General features: G+C 40.9%; 1 protein-coding gene across 1 annotated transcript in view; it reads right to left on the minus strand.

Annotated features, from left to right (window-relative positions):
• The window catches only part of LOC121390118 (condensin complex subunit 1-like), a 45,997-nt gene that overhangs the window by 22,617 nt on the left and 5,593 nt on the right, over nt 1-17,787 (minus strand). Inside the window, exons 4-13 of the mRNA XM_041521852.1 lie at nt 17,438-17,496; nt 15,960-16,138; nt 14,352-14,500; nt 13,836-13,963; nt 13,063-13,186; nt 12,406-12,553; nt 2,879-3,001; nt 2,305-2,379; nt 1,440-1,574; nt 530-623 (exon numbers count right to left, since the gene is read on the minus strand). Of these exons, the coding sequence (XP_041377786.1) occupies nt 530-623; nt 1,440-1,574; nt 2,305-2,379; nt 2,879-3,001; nt 12,406-12,553; nt 13,063-13,186; nt 13,836-13,963; nt 14,352-14,500; nt 15,960-16,138; nt 17,438-17,496 (1,214 nt within the window). The remainder of the gene's footprint in view (nt 1-529; nt 624-1,439; nt 1,575-2,304; nt 2,380-2,878; nt 3,002-12,405; nt 12,554-13,062; nt 13,187-13,835; nt 13,964-14,351; nt 14,501-15,959; nt 16,139-17,437; nt 17,497-17,787) is intronic.

The raw sequence follows: 17,787 nt of genomic DNA on the forward strand, positions 1-17,787 counted from the left end.
TACCACAGCCTTTGATATACCAGTCATGGTGCACTGGCTGGAACAAGGTAATAAGGTTAATGTCATGACAACTATGACAGAAGATTTTAGTTGCAGTCGCTCTTTACTGTTGTGCCGTTAGGGCTTTAAATCTCACTAATTTGGGCACAACGGGGAATTTTTTTGTTTTCCGAGTGCAGGAAGGTTGTTTTAGTTCAGTACTGTCATTAACAGCTGCTGTAAAGTTATCAGCATTCAGAAATGCATGTCAAGTTATTTTAATCTAATTAACCTTAACATTTCAGTGGTTTTGAGGTCAAATATTTTGAGGTCAGCTGATTTGTAGTTAATTGGGGCGTGGTTATTTTGGGATATGTATTTTAGGTACAACGTTTATGGCCTCAACTTTGATGCAATTTAAAGCCTGGCTGGCTGGTGTGATCCCTTATTTTTTTCCATTAGCATACAATGAACAACTTGGTCGAGCACAGAAGTGAATGCCTGATGGGGCCTGAGAGACGTAAATTTTGCCACTTATTCAGACACTTACCATCAATAGTCTCTGGCACTGGAGCCTCAGGCATCATATTCTGTAGCTTCTGTTTTTCAGTTTCGTAGTTCATTTGCAGTTCTTGTATTGGTAGCTGAAATATTAATTTTAAATATATAATATAAGTTTTGATGAAGGACAGCATTTTAATGTTACTACAATAATAAAAATAAAGTGCTGAAAAGTAAAAATGTACACACACACCACATACAAAACTAAGCACCTTGTCACACACAAACAAAACAGTCACAGTCTCACACACACTGAATTTTGTCTTTCAAATAATGAACTTAATAATAAATAAAAAAACCCCACCTTTTGAGCATTGGTAAATATAAGTTTTTTCACTTTAAAAAAAACAAAAACAAACTTTTTAGCAAAACATTCAATGAAACCACCTTAAAATTGAATTTAAATAAAAAATATTTTAAATATTCAATGTTTCGTCAGTGTAAAACTAACATCATCAAAAGAATATACAAACAAACTTGTGGGCATTAGAACTAGTAACTTTTTATAGAGATTATTATACGAGCTTGTGTGTCTCACTGATTTTACGAAATGAGTGTCAGGATTTTTGTATGAATCCTGACAGGAGTTTCGTAAAATCAGTACGACTCACACGCAAGTGTAATAATTTCTTTATTATCCATATTATTATTGTTGTTTTCTTTATGAATAACAAGACCAAACTCAAAATGTTTCAGCCACAACTGGAAGGAGACGACGAAATGACGTCATATTTCAAATGCACAGTCTGAGCTAGGACCGGAGAAGCAACGTCATGTTATGACGTCACTTCCCAAAATTACGTCATTACACTTGTTATTACACGTGTGCTTCGTATGATTATTATTAACTTGGTTATGCTGAACAATATGGATAATAAATTCCATTATGAAACGTTTACCTTAGCAGCGAAAGGGTTATACTTGAGGAGCGCGGTCATCAGCTGAATGGCGTACTTCCTGACCTGACTTGTTTTGTCCTGCAGTCGTCCCAGAACCAGGTTGGTCAGGTGCTCCTGTCGCGGGAGTGGCAGACACTGTAACAGGTGAACAAAGATAAGGAATATAATTTTGTTTAAGGACACCTCAGAACATATTAAACTACGACTGTTTGGAAAGGAAAGGAAAAGTTTGTTCAACAACACAAGCTACACTTTGTGTTGTATTTCCTACAGATGAGGCAAAAAAAGAATAGAAAAGAAGACCGCACCATCTCCAAAAAATAAAACCCATTGACAAAAGGGAGGGAGGAAGGAAATGTTTTATTTAACGATGTACTCTTTGATGCCATCTTTGAAAATGGCAGCCAAAAGTCTTTGAATTTGTTTGGTCTTTAAGGCTATGAACCCTGATTCATTAATTGAACACCGAAGAACTAAAGAAGGAAATGTTTTATTTACCGACGCACTCAACACATTTTATTTACGGTTATATGGCGTCAGACATTTGGTTAAGGACCACACAGATATTGAGAGAGGAAACCCGCTATCGCCACTTCATGAGCTACTCTTTTCTATTAGCAGCAAGGGATCTTTTATATGCACCATCCCACAGACAGGATAGTACATACCACAGCCTTTTTTACACCAGTTGTGGACCACTGGCTGGAAAGAGAAATAGCCCAATGCGCCCACCGACGGGGATCAATCCTAGATCAATCGCACTTAAGGCGTTGACAAAAGGAGACATAACATTTATTTTAAATAACACAAATTCTAGCAACGGCAAACAGTGACACTACATTAATTTTATACTTTATAAGTGTACCTTTTCTCCTACAATGTTAAGCCAAATTTGCAGGACTTTACTTCGCACGAATGAATTAACATCATGAATGTGGTCCTGAAAAAGTCAAAATATTAATCAACATAATATAACACAAAGTAAATATGACATTTTTATCTATTTAGGATTATTTCATGTTACTAAGAGTTAAGCTTTGTTTTGTTTAACGACACAAATAGAGTACATTGATTTATTAATCATCAGCTACTGGATGTCAAACATTTGGTAATTTTGACATACAGACTTAAAGAGAAAACCCATTACATTTTTACATTAGCACCAAGGGATCTTTTATATGCACTATCCCACAGACAGGATAGCACATACCACAGCCTGTGATACACCTGTCATGGACCTGGCTGGAATGAGAAATAGCCCAATGGGCCCACCAACAAGGATCAATCCTAGACCGACCACGCACATTTTACTAAGAATGTGCATTATCACTATTATCGTGTTACCACAAAAGGATCGAAATGTTTGTCATGACACCCCAGAACATTTATAACTATCGTTATTTGTTGTATGTATACTGAGGAAATGTGTATGGACTAACCTCTAGCCTGTTGAAGAAGCTGTCTCTGTCGTTCTTCATTTTGTCGTCCAGATTATCCTTCGACAGGACTCGAATGAGGATTTCACCCATAGCACCCAGCACCCCATTCCTCATGGAGTAAGACTGAAAGAAAATAAAAGATTCAAATGTCAGTATACATTATTTCTAAAATCAATTAAAACAATTACATTCTAGATTGTTTATACTAGCTGACATTTCTGGTCAACTGAATATTGATTAGCAACTACAGTAAAGTACTCTTATAACGAACTGCAAGGGACCAGGAACATCGGTTCGATATAGCAGTAGTTCATTGTAAACATTTACAGAAGTTGGCCGTTTTCATTCAGGAAGTCGGCCATTTTGGATTTTTCAAATTTAAACACCATAAACACAAGAATTAGTGGGGTGGGTTTTTTAAAATATTTCATTTATTATCACCAATAGAAGCAAAATATGCAAATAAATACAACATATTGAATCAAATGAGTGTTCAGTCAGACACGTTTTGAAACAAAGTTGCTTATTTTTGTTTGCTTAGTGAGCGTTGGTCTCATAGTCATGTCAGCAATTGAATAAAACAGGCATAGCTACAAATGTACATCAACTTTACTTTGGAAAAACAGTGTTATCGTGTCCGTCATGATTGCGCATCTACCGAATACTGATCAACATTTCATAATATTTGTGTTACCTACCTTCAAAACATTTAACGCTAATTACAATGACTGTATAGTGAGTTTCACGTGTCAGTCTTATTGTTGGAAACCGGCACTTAAACAAGCACACAATAGCAGTGAAGTGAGAACAGACGGTTAATTACTCACTGCACTAATCCCTTAATTAATACCAATCTTCTGCGTAATGACAAGCGGACGTTATCTGACTGGACTTATCAGTGCATCGTTTTGGATGCATTGTCACTATTGCTACCGATTAATAAGATGCAAGTGAGTTGCAGATGTCAATCTTCTTGTTGGATACCGGCAAAATGTCAAGGAAACAATGGGGACTTAAACAAGCGGACAATAGCAGTGAAGTGAGAACATAGGCCTACCGTTAATTATTCAATACATTACTCTCTTAATTGATGCCAATCGACTACGTAAATACAAGCGGACATTATCTGACTGATCTTATTAGTAGTCGTTTTTGATGCATTGCCGTTAATGCTACTGATTGATAAGATGCAAATAAGATACAATGGAGAAAACTTGAGTGTTTTCTCTTTTATAGATACATTACCTGTCCTCAAACAAGTGCACCTCCCCCCCCCACGCAAGTGGTCTGGTCCGAACATCCCAACAGCCAATGGGATGGCCTAAATTCTTCTACTGCATACTGCTCTCTAGTTCCGGTCACATGACTGTAACTTCCTTCTTTTTCCCTGAGAGCATCCCACGGAGAACAGGAAGCTGGGAGGCCCGGGCGGGATGAATCTTGAGGACAAGTAATGTATCTATAAAAGAGAAAACACTCAAGTTTTCTCCATTTCTATAGACATTACCTGTCCTCAAACAAGTGCAGCATTCAACAGATGGTGGTGGGTGCCGAGATCCGTAGATGCTTGTGATAACTCCCCAACCGGAAAGAGGCTGACTAGTGGAAGAATAAGGCCAACCTTGGTAAGCCCTCATCTTAGGGATGCCCGTCACAGACCAAAGCAGGTGATGTTAGTAACAACAACCAGAATGGTGGCATCCGTCAGCAGTGGCAGGTACGGCTCCTAGAACACATGGACCAGGAGGCGGAAGCCACATCTCATGCTGGTTCTGACAGGGTGGGAAGACGTAGCCACCAGGGATGCAGGTGTTAGGTAACCCTCACGTATTGAAGTGTTATAGTTTTTCAATAACAAGCGACAACCTAATGAGGTGCATCCGTCAGAACATTGAACAGAACAAGCCCCCCGAGTGTTTTCTGTCTAGTACACCAAAGAACTGTTAGTTCAATAACGACAACAAATAACCACATGCAGTGCAGGGTAAAGGTTATCGAGACAAAAGTTCCGGCACCAGTGCATGAACTGTGCAAAAGAACAAAAGTCTAAGCAATCCTCACCTGTCGATTCAGTGGACATCTCGGTATACAGCCCAGAATCAGACAGACATCAACGGCGACGAGGACGGCTTGTATTCAACAGAGTCTGTGCAGCAACAACCGGACCCAGATGATGGAACCCCTCAACGTCTTCTGTGGAAACATCCCTCAGATAATAGTTGGCGAAGATGGAGTCCGTAGCCCAGAAACAGCCAGTGATGATGTGCTGAATGGATGTGTTGCAGTGCAGGGACATCGTGGCAGCCAAGGCACGAAGTTCATGCGGATTGGAAGCAGACGGAGCAAGTAAACCCTCCTTCTGATAGGCGGTCAGGATAGACGACCGGATCCAAGTGGCCACCGTGTTCTTGGTAATATCTCTCAACCGACTCTGGTTACAGGATGGTGCAGGGCTCTAACAGGGCACAACACCAAGTCCTCAACGTCTGCCGGACCAACGATAGAGGAGAGGGCCTGCACAACATACGAGCGAGGCGCTTGGTCTGGTAACTGATTCTTTGCAACAAAGTTCATGAGTAACCCCAAGTTGACTGCACGCCGATCTCGGTGAAAACGTACCAAGTCTACATCAAGAGCATGAAGTTCTGAGACACGGGCAGCCGTGGCGAAACCGAGTAAAAACACCGTCTTCCGTGTCAAATCTTGCAGGGAAGAGGACTCGATCGGCTCATAAGGTGCGGTCGATAACGCTCGTAACACCAGATTCAGGTCCCATCTTGGTGGCCGAAACCGGTGTACTTGATCTTCAAGGCGAAACCCTTTGATCATCTTATGGATCTCAGGAATACCCGATAACTTCGTTCCAGTAGTGACATCACGAACAGTAGCGATGACCGAAACGTACCCAGCGATGGTAGACCCCTTCAATCGTAAAGTGGCCCGCAGATACAGCAAAAAATCAGCAAGACGAGGTATCTGGATCGTCTGAGGTTTGAGTTTTTGCCGGACACACCATCGGTGAAAGCAAAGCCATCTGACGTTGTAAGCCGCGGTAGTAGATGATCTGTGCGCTTTCAAAATGGCCGCCGTAGACTGTGAAGAAAAACCTTTCTTCCTCAAACTCTTGGAGATAAAGTCCACGCGTACAGTTGGAACAACTGCGGACATGGATGGTATAGTCTTGACGTGGGATGCAACAACAGATGATCCCAGTCTGGCAGCGGTAAAGGATGTGGATCGGCAAGACGTATTAGATCTGGATACCACATCCTGGATGGCCACATCAGAGCAATGAGCAACAGGCGACAATGGTACAGCTGAAACCTCTGCAGCACCCTTGGAAGGAGGATTGGTGGAGGAAAAGCATACGCGTCCATCTGTTCCCAGCTGATGGCCAATGCGTCGAGATCCAGAGCTTCGGGATCCGGCACCGGAGACACGTAAACCCTCAGCTGATGGTTGAATCGTGTGGCGAAAAGATCGATGTTTGGTGTCCAAAGTCTGTCGCACACCCATCGAAACGCTTCCGGATGGAGCATCCACTCCGTCGGCTGTGGAGACGACGGCCGGGACAATGTGTCGGCTAGTACATTGGAAACCCCTGGAATATGACGAGCCCGAAGTTGCAATGGAATTTCGTCGACCAGCTTGTAGAGACGATAAGTCAACTGCAGCAGACTGCTGGAGTGAGTTCCGCCCTGACGATTGATGTAAGCCGCCGCGGTAGTACTGTCTGTGGCCACCATGAGAGAGGCTTCCGTCAACATCTGTCGCCAATGAAGGATAGCGTAGTAGACTGCCAACAACTCCAACAGGTTGATGTGGAGTCCGAGTTTGCCGGGAGACCACAGCCCTGAAGTAGTCTGGTTGCTTAGATGGGCTCCCCAACCTTCCAGTGATGCGTCGACGAACAGGTGATGAGTGGCTATGAAGGCCCGCATAGAGACACCTTCTAAGACGTTCGATCGGAGCTGCCACCACTGCAGGCTGGAGCGTAGATCGTCCGGGAGTAAGATGATCAAGTCCGGATTGTTGAAACGAACAAACGGGTTGAGAAACATCTGCAAGCGCCGCAACTGGAGACGACCTCTGAGTGTCAAATCCTGGGCGGAAGTGAGGAGACCCAGGAGACTCTGCCAACCGCGGAAGGTCATTGGAGCGGTGAGGGCTATGGCAATCATGGTCTGGATCTTCTCCCAACGGTCTAAAGGAACTTGAACGAGGCCCAGGTCGGGTCGAAGCCAAGCGCCTATGAACTGTAGAGACTGCGTGGGAGCCAGTCGAGATTGCTCAATGTTGATAATCCAACCCAGCTGCTTGAGAAAGTCCATGATGAAGACAACATGTGCAGTCAGCCCTGTCTTGCTGTGACATCTCATCAGGCAATCGTCGAGGTATGGGTAAAAGGATATACCTCTGCGATGCAGGAAGCGTGACATCGGAGTCGTGATTCTGGTGAACAGCCATGGCGCTATGGATATCCCAAAGGGCAGGACTGTCCATTCGTAATGCCGACCCTGTAGCACAAACCGCAGGTAGTGATGGAAATCGGCATGCATCGGAACGTGCAGGTAGGCGTCCTTGAGATCTAGCGAGGCAAGCCAATCCCCCGGTCTGATCACGGCTATGACATCTCGCAACGTTAACATCTTGAAGGTCGGAGGAGGAGACAGGTAGTGGTCGTTGAAGACCGCCAATTTGTGAATCATTCGCAGCTCCGGAGAATCTTTCTTTGGTACGAGAAAGATGTCCGAGTAAAAGCCGGGTGTTAAGTGTGCTTCCGAAATGCTGCGAACGGCTCCCTTCTCCACCAGCTTGTTGACGGACTCCTGTAGAACCTTGACTTGCGCAACGGAATGCCGCGGTTCTCGAGGTGAAGTGGTCAATGGAGGGATGGCAGACAATTGCAGACGATACCCTGTCTTCAAGATCGACGAGACAAATGGATCTTGGCAAAGTGTCTGCCAGTTTCACCAATAACGGCGAAGTCGACTTCCGACCATGGATCTTCCGACCGGTGTGGTACACACCGGAAGTGTCCAAACCGAATCGTTGTTCTGGTTCAAAATCAGGGGCGGGCGTAGGTTGAAGCAATCTGAGCAGTCCACGATCTGTTGGCTGGCGTCAACGTCGACCAGGCTTCCCCTGGGTCCGAGCTGGCGGACCGGATGGTCGTCTGACCGGAAACCGTCGAGAAGGTTGACCTCGAAAGGAACCTTTCCAGCGCTTAGATGGTGGTTGTGGTGTGAATGTAGACTTCCGCTTCGTGGATTCCAATGTCGAAATAAGTTGCAACGCTTTGACAGTTGCTGTCGACTGTTGGTCCTTATCATTGGCCTTCACCACCTCAGAAACTTTGCCTGCAAACAGCTTCGTTGCGGACCACGGTTGAGCTAACAGCTCCTTCTTATGCTGGAAATCCAAAGTGGATTTTTTCAGATAAGCCTGGCGACGGTATTGCATCAACATCGAAGACCGATTGCTGAAACAGCGCGTAGCACCGTGCATCTTTTGCCTGGGTGGCCATCGCAGCAAGGAAAACGTCCAAGTAAGATAACACAAACAAGCAACGTCTCTGGGCAGTATCCATGGCTTGTACTTGTTTGTCTGTCAAATCCACGGTTGACGACTTCCCAAGACGGTGAACATCTTCATCCAAAGACGGAGCTCCATCTGTAAAGGGCATGTCAAACACCGGATACATACGGTGACCCCAAGACGGGAAGGCGACGAAAGACGCTGTGTCTTTAAAAGTGCGGTCTAAATCTGTCGCCACCTCGGATACGAGTGTACCGGCTGCCAAGGAACGGATCACCACATCTTCCGGAGGGACATCAGTCGCTATCATCGGTGTCGGTCCCTTCTTGGACGGCGTTGGTGGATGTGACAAGGACGGCAACATGTCATAGACGGCCGCCAAGCAATCCCTCATATTCATATGGTCAGGAGATTCAGGCTCATCAATGATGGAAACCGCTGTAGGCGCTGAATCTCCAAAGTCTCGAAGCACTCGAGCACAGGCTAATCGATCCGCCGAAGCAGAAGTCACTGGTGAACCGGACCGTGGACGGTCCCGTCGAGAACCCTCTGAAGCCTCAATAGAAGGTCTGCGCTGCTGATCCACGGAACCCGTAGGGAGCCGTGCAGGTCGTGGCGAACGGCTAGGGGCCCGGCTCCGCTGTGCCGAAGATGACTTCCCCGCTGAAGATCGGTGATCCTTGGAGGCCGTGGAACGTCTAACTGATTGAGTCGGCTTGTCAGAGGGCTGCATAGGAACCGCAGGCCTGTCATCTGAAGTCTTGCGTCCTGGAGCCGCACCCCCCGAAGAGGGGACTTGAACTGGACCTGACCCCAAACCCGCCGGTTCTGGTAAGGCCGCCATCGACGCCATGGTCTCTTTCAGCATAGTGGGTAGCATCGAACGTAATACATCTGCTACGGAGTCCGCAATTGACGGCGAAAATTCCACTTTCTTGGCTCTCGCCGACACCACCTTCAAGTAAGCCGCGAAGTCGACAGTAGACAGGCCCGAACACAGGTCGCATCTCGAAGAGAGGCTACAAGGAACACGGCAACCCGGACATAGATCATGAGGGTCGCCGCCTGCAGTGAACTTTTTACAGCGTAAACACGCTCGTACCTGTCTCTGAACATTAACATCCGACATGATAATAAGTTTTCAATCTGTGAAAGAGAAAGAAAAAGAATCCATGACACAAACACAAAGCCGGTCAACAAAGACGCCATTTTGCAACCGGCAATATAACAACATTTCATGTAATTAAACGCTTGGAAAGTCAAGCGAATACGCGAAAAGACACATACGAAAGCTAACGAAATTAAGGTGAAAAACATTTCACCCAACACGAATACAAAACCAAAGGTCTTATAAAAAAAATTGACTCCAAACAGAGCCAAGCAAAAAGACGTCCAGACCCTTTAGTGAAGAGAAAAAGAAGGAAGTTACAGTCATGTGACCGGAACTAGAGAGCAGTATGCAGTAGAAGAATTTAGGCCATCCCATTGGCTGTTGGGATGTTCGGACCAGACCACTTGCGTGGTGGGGAGGTGCACTTGTTTGAGGACAGGTAATGTCTATAGAAAAACAATTATGATCGGTTCGCTGTATATGCACTAATTTACACTGAAATTCACAATTTTGACCCAAAAATGGGTTTGTTTTAACAGTTAATTCGCTATACATTAAAATTTATTAATACTATATAGGGGGAAAAATCGGGACTTCACAATCAGTTCGTTCTAACCGGTAGTTTGTTATAAGCGTGTTCATTCTAAAAGTACTTTACTGTACTGTTTTAAACTTGCGTAGCGATCTCTGAAACATGGGTAGCAAATCTCGACCAGATACTGAAGAAAATGTTTCCTGAATTACGTCCAATTGGTAAAATATTAATCACACATGTCCAAATTAACAGCTTATCAATTTCTTATAATAATCTTAATGTATGCATGATTAAGATGGCCTATGAAAATAGTAAGGTCTAAGTATGCACAAATCACACTTCATATGCAAAGTGAACACTATTTTCATTCAGATTTCCTATGAAAATTATTAGCACAAACCAAACTGTCATATGAACATGATTAGCACTGTGTTTGCACAAGTCACAATTCATATGCAAAGTGAACACTATATACATACTACACAGTTCATATGACAAACTACACACAGTTCACACGACAAACTACACACAGTTCACATGACAAACTACACACAGTTCACACGACAAACTACACACAGCTCACATGACATACTACACACAGATCATATGACATACTACACAGTTCACACAACAAACTACACACAGCTCACATGACATACTACAGTCCACATGACAAACTACAGTCCACATGACAAACTACACACAGTCCACATGACAAACTACACACAGTTCACATGACATCCTACACACAGTTCACATGACAAACTACACACAGTTCACATGACATACTACACACAGTTCACATGACAAACTACACACAGTTCACATGACATACTACACACAGTTCACATGACATACTACACACAGTTCACATGACATACATGCCTTGACCTTAAGTTTTTTCAGTGGTAGCCCACCGGGCTACCAGTTATAAAATCTAGTAGCCCTTAGTAAAGGGTATTCCCACAAAGTTCTTTAAAAGAAAAGAGAAAAAAGAAAAATAATTTATTTTTATTTAAACGTTTTAGGGTGGGTTTTTGTAAATCATGAGCAAATGGACAAAACAAAACAACCGACTTGTTTGGTATGATTCCAGAAATACACAATAGTATTTATTATTATTATTATTATTTATTGTTTTAGGCCTAATCTCATAATGAAGGCTTACAAAATATTATTGAAATACTTCATACCGTTTTCATGAGTAGAACTCAGCTGTCTGCTAATCATACGATCTTCAGATCGATATTGCATATTTTAATACTTAAAATGGCTGCAACTATGTTCAATAGGTGTAATTTTGAAGAATCGTTACAAAACTTGCCTTTATTCCAAAACAATAGTGGTTTTTATTGATAACTTGTAAATGCCGAAAGCCAATTATCCCAGATAGGGGATCGCCATGTGTGTTTGTGTTATCACGTGACAAGGTCAGATGTCATTTTTAGCGAGGTTATCGCACAAAGCGATAGCAAACGATAAGAGAGATTTCATTAAAATTAATTTGTAAGAAAGATTAATATTTTTAACATTGAAAATATTCGTTAATTTATACATTTATTTAACATAGTGATAGATATTAATTTTGTAAACAATAATTTGACAATTTACATAGGTAGCCTAGAAGGAAATAAACCGCGATTAAATTATCTTTTAGTTTAGACTTCAGCTGTAGCAAATAGTCTTGATCATACAAAGTGTTTGTTATAAGTAGGCGTAAAAACAACGGGCCGTGTTGTTGATTGTCATAAATGACTACGAATAGTTAACCCATGACCCAAATGAAAATTCCATGACCCGTACGAACCAGGTATATCTGGCCGCTGGATTACATCAAATTATTTGTTTTGGTCCGCTATGTTAAAAAAAAATCCTACCACTGGCAAATATACTCTTTTATTTCACTAAATCATATTGCGCAACTGCCACCTGTGGGTCACACTAGGGGAGCAATTAACAGTTACAGTGACTCCTGACAGCAAAGCGCGCACATGAAAGGTGGAATTTCAGACACGTCTTGTTGATTGTTGAGTGACTGGACATGCCAAAACATTTGGTAGCCCGGCGGACTACCAGGGTTAGACAACTGGTAGTCCGCGTGAGAAATCGGTAGCCAAAACACCACGGGCTACCGCTAAGGTCGAGCCCTGCATACATACTACACACAGTTCACATGACATACTACACACAGTTCACATGACATACTACACACAGTTCACATGACATACTACACACAGTTCACATGACATACTACACACAGTTCACATGACATACTACACACAGTTCACATGACATACTACACACAGTTCACATGACATACTACACACAGATCACATGACAAACCTCTCCATCCAAGTGGCCAATAAGCACACTGATGCTTGACAACATCACTGCGGGGATTTTCTCGGCCAGCTCCACAAGAAAGGTGGAGTACGAGCGGGTTCCCGACGCGTCACGCGCTAAGTCCTCGGGATCTATCCGGCCAATTTCTCTGAAACACAATATTTCTAAATTATTTTAAAATATGTTTTGTGGGTTTTTTTTTTTATTGCTACCATAAACATGTCAGGAGATATTTTAACATGAGCTTGCTTGGTGATTAAGAAAAATAATTGTTTTTAAAAATCACACAAAACCACGTACAGTTAAATTTTGTTATTGTGTTGTTTAAAAGACGTAAAAAACCCAAGTATTCTGAGTACTGTTAAAACAATACATGTTTCCACTGCACCCAACAAAATATTAACATCTCATAAGTTCACTCTGTCAAAAAATTGGCAAATCCCCATGTAAATGAAACTTGATCTGTAATTCTATATGATAAAGCAATACAAAACCACCATAATAATTCAGCTCAATATTTTGAGGCATTACAAATATAAAAATTCTAAAAATAATATTTGGACCTGACTGACAAACAGACAGACAAATGGACAGACGGACGGACAGACAGACAGAACTACACTTGAAAATGTAATACAGATTACAGAAGATAAAAACCTCATTATTTCCGAAGCAACACTTTTGGCTCCGTATTCAATGACGACCAACTCCACTGCCTGGGTGAGAGGTGAAACTGTGTGCTCGAAGTGTTGCAGCAGCTGCATCACTTTAAGGCTAGCCCCTGTTATAAAATAAAATATATAAAAATAAATATCACATTTCATTATATTTTAGATGTCCCTCAGATATAAAATAAAATGTTGTTATGGTTTACTTATAGTCATAAGTCAGTGCCTGGGAGATTAAAGTAGTTGATATTCCATGTGATATGTGACATAAAGAATAACACGTTAATATGTAAGATATCGGGAACTCTGCGAGTAGAATTCCCCACCCGTCCCAAACAGGATAAAGCTGATATCTTTTGGCATTATCATATTATATTGTGTTTGTTTGTTTGTTTTTGTTCCTAAACATTTTTAATATGATCAGTCTTAACAAGCCTTTTGCAGTAATATATAAAACAAATCTATCCATGATGTTATTTTTGAAACATTTTAAAATTTCTTGTACCGGGTATCACCCCCAATTTTTTAAAAATTAGTTTTTAGTTTTAATTCATAAATAATTTATTTTGTTACATTTATCATAACACAAACTTTATTACCAGATACTGAATTGAAATTAACAATAAAAACAATATGCAGTTGAAAATCTAGTGAAACGTAAACACTCAGTCATAGGCCACATAACAAGTGAGAAACTGCTACTATCTATCAACACAAATCAATGAAAATCAAATGTGTTTATTTCACAGTGTGATGACAAACCTAGTGCATGGTTGTACTTCTTGATAAGTATTCCGAGAATGTGCGAGATCGAGTCACGGGTGTCCTTCTGGATGACTTTCGCGATCCCTGGATTCTCCAGCAGCTTGTAACAGCAGTTACTGATCAGACTGTAAAACAAAGGAATGTTCATTTATGTGATCTTCGTACATTTTAAACTACAACAATTTGGTGACTAACAGAAACAAGGGGTCTTTTATATTCTCTTTCTCATAGTCAGGACTCTACACTTTTAATATCATCTGGAAAAGATCAGTCCTTAAAAAGTAGATTTGCAACAGCATTTTTTATCATTATTGGGCAGTTACTTTAATATTATTTGTATTAAATTGCCAATGCAAGAAGATCTAATTTTGAGGGCTGAAAAATGGGAGTCCATTGGCATTAATGTTGAGCATGTCACATTAAAGGAAGCCAAGTAATAATACAAACAACAATCAACTAGATAATAATTTAATACATTATTGAAAAATGATTCTGACATGTAACCATGGATACCTGACAAATTCCTCCTCGGCGACAGGCGGGTCCCACAGTCTACAGAGATTGACATGCAGTAAGTTTAACACAGCTTTCAGTCCGTTGTCTCTCTCCTTGTCCCAGTCGAGTCCGCTCGTCAACACATCTTTCTTCTTTTTTGTCCGTTTCTAACAACAGCAAAACAACAACTTCACAGTGGTGCAAGATATTGAGTAGGTGCTAGAATGTATTTTTTTTTACACAAACTCAGGATTTGCTGTCAACCAAATTCTACGACTTTCTGCTTTTTAAATGTATTTTTCATTACTTTTTTTTTAATGATCATCAACATAATCCAACATTAGGCTTCACCAGGAAAGGTAAGTCATTATTTCCGCACCCTTCCCCACTCACCTGGAAAGTTTTAGGAGAGTGGCAAATAGATCGCCTTGCAATAAAATATGTAATAACTTTTACTTGTAACTTTGTGTGATTGTACCACTTCAGGAGAGTTTTTGTGCATGGTGAGAACTGATACTGAAATATTTTGACATGGATTGCCGATTTCGTCTTGTTATTTCAAACAGGAATTTTTTTTTTAATTACCAACCAATTTTCATTTTTGTTATACCTTTCTATGACACAACTCAAAATTCCATGACTTTCCAGGCCTGAAAAATACACCACTTACAAGTTCCTGGACTTTCCATGATTTTCATGATCTGTAAGAACATGGTTTTCGTATACAGTTGGTAAGCAGGCAATGACATAAGCATAGTGCCTGGTAACCCATAAACAGGTGACCATAAATTAAGTGCCTGGTAACCCATAGGTTAAGACACATTTATGCAGTTTATAATTCCAATCATGATTCCTTCACAAACACGCATTCTGTCCCGGATCAGGCTTCTGGCTATCCAGAGGCGGGACCCGGGGTGGACAAGCTCGAAACCTTAGTGGTATAGGAGCATATTAAAATATATTGCACTCGCACAAACACGCCGATACTTTGTTATTCATTCACATCACTGTTCTCATTGCACTCATACTTATGTGTGTAACTTGTATTTAAACAGAACACAACTTATCAAGACTTTGTGGTGGTCTTTTCACTAAATAAGATTTTGTGACGTGTACTGTTCTTTACTTTATCAACATATTCAGGGATTTATCCCGGATATTTTCCTAGGATCCCATGTCTGATGGGATTGGGAAAAAATTGCACAAGTAAATCATACTTGGGATATGTTTTCAGCAGTGGCGTAGTGTGGCTTGCCAGCGCCCGAGGCAAGGCAAGTATTGCGCCCCCTAACCAGTGAACCATTAGCACTCCCAGAGTCCCTTACACCAGTCCAGAACTTTGCGCCCAGGGCAACCACCCCGGTGGCCACTGGTTTTCAGTCCACTTAATAATGCAGTATACATGTGTACGACTGTCAAATTAATTTATTAGACATAATTAATGTTATACATATATATATATATCGGGAATTTTTGGTACAGAAATTGAACACGTTTAGTGCCACTTTCTTTTGGGAAGGTCCCTATCTTCGGACCCACAGAATCCCTGCATGTGGCAATCTTCTGATAACTTGAACACCTGTTCTCGACTTATTTCGATGCCTGCGTTTACAAGCCGACACTCACCTTGCCCATGTTGATCTCAAAGGCCCCGGGTTTGAGCTGCTCCGCCTCAAACTGCTCCATGAAGCTACACAGCAGGTAGCATGTCATCTTCACAGCATTCAGGTACTTGACGCGGTTACACTGGTCAAGGTTACCACCCTCCACAACCTCCGATAACCGATTGGCCAAACTGTTGCAAGCTGACACACACAATAAAAAAATAAATAAAATACAAATGCATCACAGTCCTAATTATAAGTCTAGTGCACGTTAATTTACTGATCATCGGCTATTGAATATCAACATTTTGATAATTATGACATATAGTATAAAAGAAACCCTGCACATTTTTACATTAGCAGGGGTCGAATTTTATGCTATTCCGCAAATAGTAAATTTCGAAACGGAACAGTAAAACAATTCTTCCAATATTCCATCATAAAAGTGAAAATAAAGCACGGAATACTGAAAATCGCCTGCGACTATTCCGCTTACACTTTTTCTTTGGCTACATTTTTCTGCAGAACAAATCCTCGCGCTACTAAGACCTTTCTCATGCACTTACCCGTACAAAAAAAACGTCTTTTTGATCGAGACTAATGTTTGGAGTGAGTTCGTTTGTAATTCCAGCTAGTACGAAGTAATGCATAGACTGGTATATAAACAATTGTTCGTTACGCAATGTTATACAGGGCGACTTAGCATAGTCAGGAAATCTAGCGGTACATTAATAATTGAAAGGATAGTACATTTTTAGACGGAATATATATATATATTTTTTTAATTCACTATTTCTTTGGGATAGTGATAAAAAAAAAAAAAAATTCAACCCCTGATTAAAAGCATTTTCTCATAGATAGGACAGCACATACCACAGCATTTGATACACCATTACTGGTGCACTGGTATAACCAAAGCACTTAACTTAAGTCGACATACATAGTCTTGGACAAAAAATTGGCTACATTTGTTCCATTAATAGCAAGGGATCATTTATATGCACCATACCAAGGTCTTTGATATACCAGTTGTGGTGTACTGGTTACTTCATTTAAGTGCAATACTGACTAAGCCAGATCCCCTGTCCAAGTTATTACTAATGTTTATCAAAGTTTAGGTTATCATTCACAAATTCACCCAACAAAATGAATTACTTTTGGTGAATCAACTTGATCAACAATCACAGTTATTTATTTTATTCATTACAGTCACATTTTGTTTGACCAAGGAAAATCTGAATTTTGCTCAACATTATCAAACCTTTTGCAATGCACTATGATGAACATTCATAGATGCTAAAATAAACAAAGTTTCATTGACATAGGACTTATAGTTTGTGAGAAATGAATCTAAACATGAAACTTTAATGTTAAACTTTAACTCAAAAGTCAACGCCAAAGCTGTCGTCAGAAAAGTAATACCTACCTGTATATCTTGGCTTTTTACTTTGACATAAAGGGGAGATAATAATTCACCAAATACTTTTCCTTCCAACTCACCCTTGATAAGAATGTCCCATACTTCTTCCTTAACATCACTGTCCACATCCTTATACAAGCTGAAACATATCAAACATTTTATATAAGTTTATTTACCTATTTACCTATATATATATATATGTTGAATGAGCACAAAGTTGAGACAAATTATCTATTAAATTTGAAAAACTGCAAAATCACGGTTATTTTGCAACAAGATATTCATCATGACATAAAATTATTTCGTTAAATTAAAATAAAATTGGCCATTTGTTTTTAAAATTTGCAATTGGCGAATGACTCTTAGCTGGATTAATAATAATAATAATAATGGGCTCTGCTGTAACTTTTACAAATCATTCACAGATAAT

This window comes from Gigantopelta aegis, chromosome 15 (genome assembly GCF_016097555.1).
Source record: "Gigantopelta aegis isolate Gae_Host chromosome 15, Gae_host_genome, whole genome shotgun sequence".
Lineage (NCBI taxonomy): Eukaryota > Metazoa > Mollusca > Gastropoda > Neomphalida > Peltospiridae > Gigantopelta > Gigantopelta aegis.